Source organism: Octopus bimaculoides, chromosome 11 (genome assembly GCF_001194135.2).
Source record: "Octopus bimaculoides isolate UCB-OBI-ISO-001 chromosome 11, ASM119413v2, whole genome shotgun sequence".
NCBI classification, from domain to species: Eukaryota; Metazoa; Mollusca; class Cephalopoda; order Octopoda; family Octopodidae; genus Octopus; species Octopus bimaculoides.
In genome coordinates, this window is record NC_068991.1 from 9,637,220 (window position 1) to 9,646,186 (window position 8,967).

Sequence of the window (8,967 nt, forward strand, 5' to 3'; positions counted from 1 at the left end):
ATGTGTGTATGTATATATATGTGTGTGTGTGTGTATGTATATATATATGTGTGTGTGTGTATGTATATATATATATTATGTGTGTGTGTATGTATATATGTGTGTATGTATATATATCTGTGTGTGTGTGCATGTATATATATGTGTGTATGTATGTGTGTGTATATATATATATATATATATATGTATGTGTGTATATATATGTATGTATGTGTGTATATATATGTATGTATGTGTGTATATATATATATGTATGTGTGTATATATATATATATATATATATGTGTGTGTATATATATGTATGTGTGTATATATATGTATGTATGTATATGTGTATATATATATATATGTATGTATATAAAGATTGATGGTCATGACTGGAAGGTCTTGATCATAGGTTTGCTCAATGAGGACTCATGTTAATTGACCACTATAACAACTATATTATTATGAGCAGGTGAATTTACCTAGGTATGCCATCTACTTGTTTAAGATAGAACTAGCGCACTTAAGGTAGTAAGGAAGAAAACTTTAATTAACCAAGATTCTCTTCTCCTTACACCAGAGTTTTCTCGTCTGCTACATAGCGTGTTAATCCTAACTTTATAATTATGGAAGGTTGCAATTGCTGAACCCTGGCAGTTTTGGTTTTTTTAAACTTCCTTGATTTGTGATCGTTTGAACAAAGTAATCAAATGATAGTAGCTTGAACAACTGTCTGTAATCCTGTTTAATTGTTATTATATTTTTTATGGCTCAGAAGAGCAGAGAAAGGTTACCACGCATGGCCTTTTAATAAAACCTCTGAGAAAGAGAGGAAGGTCTTGATATTCTCAAAACAAAGTCTTGGTTTGAATGTTTGACAGAGTGAACTATGTTAAAAGTACGAAAGAAACCAGATGACAAGTTGATTCTACTATCCAATAACAAGTACAGTCCATTTCACAGGTTTCCACACAGTTTCTGTTGACCCAGTTTCAGTCACAAGTATTGGATCAACTCAAGGCTATAATCAAAGATATTTGTACAAAGAGCTGTGCTGTGTGGTCATAGAACCACTTGGTTGTGAAGTGAGGTTTTTAACTACATGACTATACATGTGCCCAGATGATTCATAGTTCCCTGGCTTTGACTTTCACTAATGCCAGCGGCATGAAAAAAGCACCTGGCAAGTGCTGTAAAATGGTTGGTGCTAGGAAGGGCATCCAGCCATAGAAACCATGCCAAGTAGACACTAGAGCATGATGCAGTCCTTGAGCCCATTGGATCCTGTCAAACCATGCAGCCCATACCAGCATGGAACATGGATGTTTAATGATGATGATGATATGTCAATTAGAATTCCAACATCCACTTGATCTAGCTTCATCCATGTCATTAGCTTATTTGAGTCATTTCCTTCTGCTCAATTTTGTTCAATATTATGCAAATTACTACTGACCAAAAATCATTGCAACTTCTCAGCTTTGAGCTGTGCTGCACTGATAAGCTTCATTAAGATTAAAACATGTCTGTTGTTGTCACCATCCCTGCTAACAAAAATCAGATTTTCCCCTTCAGTAGGAGAGTTTTTCTTAAACTAATTATTAATTTCTTAAAATAAATCTTTTTTTCATTGTAACCTGATAGTTATATTATTCTTTTCTCTGAGAGGGAAATTTCAATTCATTAAGAATTTTTTGCTTAGGTCATCCAGTACACTGACACCTGCTTATTTCATCTTAATTCATACCATCCATTAGCTTATTTGAGTTATTCCTCTTGCTCAATTTTTTGTATTTTTTTAATGTAATTATGTGCGTGTGTGTGCTGTTTGATTTTTATGCAAATGTAAAGTATTCTTGATGTTGTTTAATCCTGGACTGTATTAGCTCTGTTCCAACAGGCATATGATCAAAATATATTCCAGTTATGACTATCCTGTCTTTTTTCAATGACTACATTATGTAATGTGTTTTTTTAAGACAGTAAATGGCCTGATAAAGGGAACTTTTATGTATATATCTCTCCATCAAATTCCACCATCTTCAAAAAAATAAAAGAATATACAAAATAAGCATCACAACACCATATACTTTATGTAGTAACAAATGATTTCCTACAATTAACTGGGTTTTTTTTTTCTTCTTTTTTCACAAATTATTATTACATCAGAAAGGAAATTTTCACAGTAAGATTTGAACTGGCACATTTTTGTATGATTAAAGCTCAGTATCTTATTTTTTACTAAAGAAAAAAATAAATATTTTAATGCAGGGAATACTTATTGAACTTGTTTCTTCATGATAGATTCTTATGTATATTAATTTTCCATTTGAAGTATCTTGCATAGTATGTGGTATGTATTGGAGCTTATTGAAGCTTTCACAGAAACTTGTTTGGTATCACAGATTTTGTTTTCAACTCAGAGTGTCATGAGCACAAAATACTTTCATCATTTATTAAATATTTTTGTATTTGTAAATAAATTTATAAAATGCATCTGTGAATAAGAACAATACCACCCTTAAGTTTAGAAATAAAGGTTCCAGTACATCCTGGGATAAGACATCTGATGACCAAACAAATTGGAACTTAGTACAGATACAAATATTAACTTTTTTTTATCTCTGCATAAGAGGTTAATTAAAAGTCTGAAAAATTATAATTGTATTAAAAATAAGTCATCTCAGATATTTAGATATCACAACAATCATATTTAGCTTTATTTTAATTTTCATTTAAAATGTTCATATGACATTGAGCAATGCACTGTCCCTGGACCATTAACAAGTGTTTTTGTCAGAAACACAGTGCAACATCATTGATGAGATGCAAGCTGTTAACACTGTGTACAGTAGACCAATAATCTAACAATTAATTTGACTGATGTACTTTTTTTACATTCTAATCTACAGACTAATAGGCTTTTTTTTCTCTCCTTAGATCTTGTTTCTAACATTTTAACAAGGAGGTCTTTCTCAGAATTAGAACTTTTTTGATTTGCTTTCTTTTTTTTCTTCCTCCAATCTATCAGTTATGCTTTATGTCAACTTTTTTATGATTCTTTATGTCAACCTCTTATTTTAGTCTTATATCTTAATTTTCTTTCATTTACTCTGTGTCTGTACATATGATTGTATATATTTTTTTCCTTGTTAAATTTTTATGCTGTAAATATTTATTTATCAAAGAGATTTTTTTCAAATTATTTTCAAAGACAGTTTTTGTCTAGGAAAAATGTGTGAATGTGAATCAAGGATGTGTCTGTGTTTTTCTAGAGTAATTAATACTAAAGTATTCTGTTAAAAGTTTTTGGTTATTTTATAACAAAAGTAATATGTCAGTTTCTATTAATATTTATTTCACTTCTTTCATATTTCTTGTGTATGTGTGTGTAAATTTATTTTGTAATGTTTATAATAGAATTCTAAATTCTATTTTAGACTAACAATTCTCATAGTAGTAATCAAAGAGCTTGTAGTTTATTTCTCTGCCTATATTGTAATCATGAGAATTAATCTTATCAAACCCGTATTATTGTGTTTTAGCCTTCTTTCGAGCAATGCAAGAGAATTATAAGATTTAACAAAAGGAGTTCCTCTCTTTCCTCTACCAGTCTCAAAGGCCATCCTCCTCTAATTAAGCCATTAAAAACAAAAATGGCATTACTAGAAGTAAAATACCTTTACTATATATATATACATTTTTTTTCTCATGGAATTCCCTTTTTGTTGTTAGTCATTTTGCTCCAGTAATTCCCTTGGGAAAAGTATGAATGTAGTGACATATAAACAGAAAATAATTTTCATGTAATTATGAAAGGCCTAGAATAAAGTTACATCAATTAGAATAATAAGTCAATATGCATAAAGTGAAACTAATACTTTTCTCAATATGTAGAGAAAAGAGTTAGATACAAAACATGAACACTGGAAAAGAAAAAAATGGGTATAGGTAAAGTTTCAGTGAGGAGAAAATTGAAAGAGGGACTCCAATATATACTGAAGCAAATTTGAAAATAAAAGCCTTTCTCTGTTCAGCACTCGACTTGACTATTAAGGTGAGAAGTATGTATGTTATGAACGATACTATAAAAGCTCTAGACTAAATGGGAGATACTATCTGCAAATTATATGGCTGGCCTCCTTGAACAATGAGAACAAAATAAAGTTAGAGGTTATGTAGTTAACATGAAAAAGCAATAGACCATGTTACAGCTGGCTTTCTAGTTTTGGCAAAAATAGAATGTATTTACAGGCATGTTTAAGTGGATAAGTTGTATTCACTGGACAGTGTGCCAACACATTGAGATCAAAACTGAAAATGTCATAAATATGTGCCAAATTGCAGTTACAACAATGGAATGTGCATATACAAATTTCTGAAGGAATTAAGGTAAATCTCCAGATATTAATAATCAAAGACAAAGAACAACTCTCAGGATTTTTTTTTAACCAAAATATCTATAAATAGATAAGAAAAAAAATTGAAATAAATTAGACGTGGGAATGAGAGTATAGTCTTAATAATAATTGGTGCTCTAGATTATATTGAAATAGAATGTGACCAAAACAGAATTACCATTCCAAGGCTCTTGGCATTAACCATAGTTTCCAAAATAGTGCTGTTAGGCACAATGCACAAAAGCAATAGGAAAGTAACTCCATACATTGATTTCTGACATAGGCCCAAGGTCTTGAATTTGTGGGAGAGTATAATTGATTATATTGATCCCAAGTATTTGACTGGTACTTTATCTTATCGACCCTTTGTGGGTGAAAGCAAAGTAGACTCTGGTGGTGGGATTTAAACAACTCAGCAAAGAGAGCAGCTGGAAGTAAGAGTTTTGCAATGTTCTGTGACCTGAGAGTTGGCTCTCTCTTGATTGCAAAGCAGTGTGTACAGAATGAAAGTGGGATGCTTTCCCACACTGACACTGAGAAGCAAAAAAGCATGGCAATTCTTTTATGGGAGAGGGAGACAAAAAAAAAAGAAAAGAAAAACATAATGAAGACTGATCTCAAGAGGTTGAACTTTTATGAAAAGAGATGACAAAGGACTTCAACCTGTGCTACAGAGGACCCACCTTACCTCAGTAAGTGTGGAAAATTAGATAAAAATGATGGTAGATGGTGCTGGTGATGGAGCTGGGAATATATAATATCTATATTTAATGTTTACCAACCATTATGGTCATGTTAAGTCTCCATATACTTCTCTCATCCTCTCTTCCTTTTGGAGATCTCTTCTTATTTTCTCTATTCTCTCATCTATCACTTATCCCCTTTTTCTGTCGACGTGCATCTCTACAGCAACTATCTCTCAGCCATCATGTTGGCAATGTAACAATGGCTGACATTACATTGGAATCTATATTCAATCTTTGCTTCTGTATTACGTGCCATCACTCTCCTTCCTATTACTTCCTCCCCATATTATTCATTGTTGACATCCATCTCTCCCATTCTGTTACTATCACCCATATTTGTTGTTATCTGTCTCCCCATCTCTCATATTGACCCCTTCCTCTACCACATATTGTTGATATTCATCACTTTCTCTCCCCTTCATTTTCTCTCGCTTTCCATTGTCCATTAATCATCATGATGCTATCTATCGTCCTCTCTCTCTCACTCTCTGTTTCTATCTATCTATCTATCTATCTATCTACTATGTGATAAACCCTTGGTTCTAGTGTGCAAACAAACAGAAACAACACAGGTTAGAGAGGACCTCTTAGTTTTGCTAGGGAGAAGAAACTCTTTTTTAGTGCCAATGTCATGATAAAATGCACCCAGTACACTCTGTAAAATGGTAGCCCATAGGAAGAGCATCCAGCCATACACTCCATACCAAAAAATGAAAAGTATGAGCAAGATGTAATTCCCATTCATCTAGGAGGACAGTAACTCCGAATAAGAACTGACCCAATTTATGATTACTAATCCAACCCATGACAGCATGGAAAAGCAGACATAAAATGATGATAATAATGATAACAATGATACAGCAGCAGTAGTACATGATAAGCTTGCACTCAATTTCTGTCTATCAAATTTCATTCAAAAATCCACAGTCAACCCACAGCTATAGTTGAAGACACAAGATACCCTACTGTGGGATTGAACCAGGAACCATATGATTGTGAAGAAAAATTATTAACCACACAGCTATGTCAGTGCCTATAACTTTAATTAATCAATTTGTTAGACTTGAACTTATGTTACTAATTCTATCTCTTTACAGTATCATTGGAAGAAAATCAGAAGTGTAGTTACTTGGAGCCCTTTCTTGCAACAACTGAAGAAAAGGAAATATCCATGGGTCCAATTGGCAGGTCATCAAGGTAATAATCTTCATTAATTTTGTCAAGTTGCATTCAAACAGGCTACATTTCTTTGATAGGTAACTTAGCTTAGGTCTATCATGAGACCTAAGACTTACAAAATCAAAGGTTAACCTGGTTTCTGTAGCTTATAGGTAACTGAAATTACAACACTCTCTCTTGAATGGAACACTGGTCCACTGCAAAGTTAACTTCCTAGTTGCTAATACTGCAACCCATTTGCAGTTGAATAAACTGAGGCAATGTGAAATGAAAGGTTTTGCTCAAGAACACAATGGGTCAGGAATCGAAATCACAATCTTATGATCACAAGTCCAACACACTAAACATTAAGGTCATGTGCTTTCACTTGATAGTAAAGCAGACACTGATATGCTTAATGTAATTAGTCAAGAAAAAAACATAATAATTAGCCTAATGATTATTTCTGATCAAGAAAGATGGGAGAAACAACTCTGGAATTAAAATTAATTAGAAATGGAATGCAGTGGATCTTGCTTCCACACTACCATCTTACCTTTTCCCCAGATACCCTTATTTAAATGTAGAATAGCCGTCTATCGTCTCTGTAGCAAGATACCTCTACCTTTGCTTGTCCCTGGCACAAAATCACTCTCCACCCTCTCAAATATTGCTATCACTTAGTCAGGAGGGCTTGTCTCCCTTTTTTCTTTTCCTTTTTTTTTTGTTCCCAGTCATGCAAGTTACTTGGAAACTCCACTAGTTCCGGTGACATAAAAAGTACCCAGGACACACTGTAAATTGGTTGGTGTTAGGAAAGACATCCAGCCATAGAAACCATGCCAAAGCTGATGTGGAACACGATCTAATCAAACCATCAAACCTATGCCAGTATGGGCATAATGGACATTAAATGATGGTGGTTGACTTTTATTTTTGGCTGTATACTGACAATGTCAAACACATTTCATTCTTATTAGGCCTCATCAAACTACACCAAGCCAATGAGGGAACTTCCACATAGTCAATTGACCTGCAATATAGTGATCAAATTCCATGAAATCACATTCTGTCCTTTTAACATGGGAAGAATCACATTTCACACTGTCTTCTGAAATATACAAATAGACAAGATGGTCCATCCTGGAATGTCATTGAACATTTGTCTGCTTGATTGGAGCTGAACTAGAGTCAAACATCGACGACATCAATTACAACACTCAGCCAAACGACATTTAACTATACTGTACTCAGTCATGCATCACTTTAACAGGATAATATATCACTTTCAGGATAAATATAACCAAATTACATGCAATTAAGACTAACTGGTAATGAAACAGTAGTTTCTAGCTAAAACCCTCTGCAAGTAGGCCGCATTGTGAAGCTTTTATTGAAACACTTTCTTCTGTTTAAATAACAACTAAAAAATGGAAGCAAAAGGTTGATTTTGTTTGTCAAAACTCCAGTTTACTTCATTTAAAACATAATCTTGGTTGAACCTTTATTGAAAGATAAACTCTTCTCATGTTATTTGTCCTTAATTCATTTTCAATTTTTGATTCAGAGACTCCAATTGTGAATTGCATAAAAAGTTAAATACTTCAAGAACAAATTAGGAAAATCCTAATCCAATTTTTCTACTAACATTGAGTTAACTTGTTAAGATATTTTCACATGCTGTGAAATAGTTTTAGCTGTAATTAAAGGTGGTTAGAGAACACAAATTTCACATAACAATTGATATAGTTATCTTGTGTGTCTCCAAACCATATTTTCTTGTTGGCTTAGGATATTTTTCAGGAATTCTTTCACAGTGAAGTCAAAATTCTTTTATGGATGCAAACATATAACATATTTACTAACCCTACACACAAGTGTAATAAATGTAGTCAATAGTTTGACTGATCAGTATCAGGGGTATCCATGGAGCACGTAAGCAGCACCATTAATCTTAGAGGAAATGAGATTTGGGTGTTGATGCATTTGTTAAGTTAGTTGAAACTGAGATAGTATAGAGTAACTAAAGTAATGTCATCTGATCCTTTATTTAAAATATTTTAGCTTCTTGAATGGGATTATTAAGATGGTAGATCCCAGTTTTTTTAAGGAGTGGCAGACCGCAAAAACCTAAATCCTTCTTATGTTCCTTTTAAAATAAATTAAGTAAAGTTTGTCTCTAGTCGAAGTTGGGTGAAAGGCAGTGACAGGAAAGAGAAATGTTAGAGAAAGATTTAATTCTTTTCAGAGAAAGTAACATAGTTGTTATTGGGTAGCTCAGGTCAGTATTGCTTGATGATGCTAATGACACGGAAACAACCATTGATAGAGATATGCTTGTGTTTTTATCAAGACCACACAGTATGTTCCCTTATACAGTGGTTGTATGAAATGTATTGTAATCATGAAAATATATTATATGGAATATATTCTAGCATTCGAAGGATCATCATCATCATCATCATCGTTTAACGTCCGCTTTCCATGCTAGCATGGGTTGGACGATTTGACTGAGGACTGGTGAAACCGGATGGCAACACCAGGCTCCAGTCTGATTTGGCAGAGTTTCTACAGCTGGATGCCCTTCCTAACGCCAACCACTCAGAGAGTGTAGTGGGTGCTTTTACGTGTCACCCGCACGAAAACGGCCACGCTCGAAATGGTGTCTTTTATGTGCC

At 33.5% G+C, this 8,967-nt stretch overlaps 1 protein-coding gene across 1 annotated transcript in view; it reads left to right on the plus strand.

Moving 5' to 3' along the window:
• LOC106880919 (uncharacterized) overlaps positions 1–8,967 on the plus strand; it is a 64,803-nt gene that overhangs the window by 44,848 nt on the left and 10,988 nt on the right. Inside the window, exon 5 of the mRNA XM_052971519.1 lies at positions 6,229–6,328. Coding sequence (XP_052827479.1) covers positions 6,229–6,328 — 100 coding nt within the window. The remainder of the gene's footprint in view (positions 1–6,228; positions 6,329–8,967) is intronic.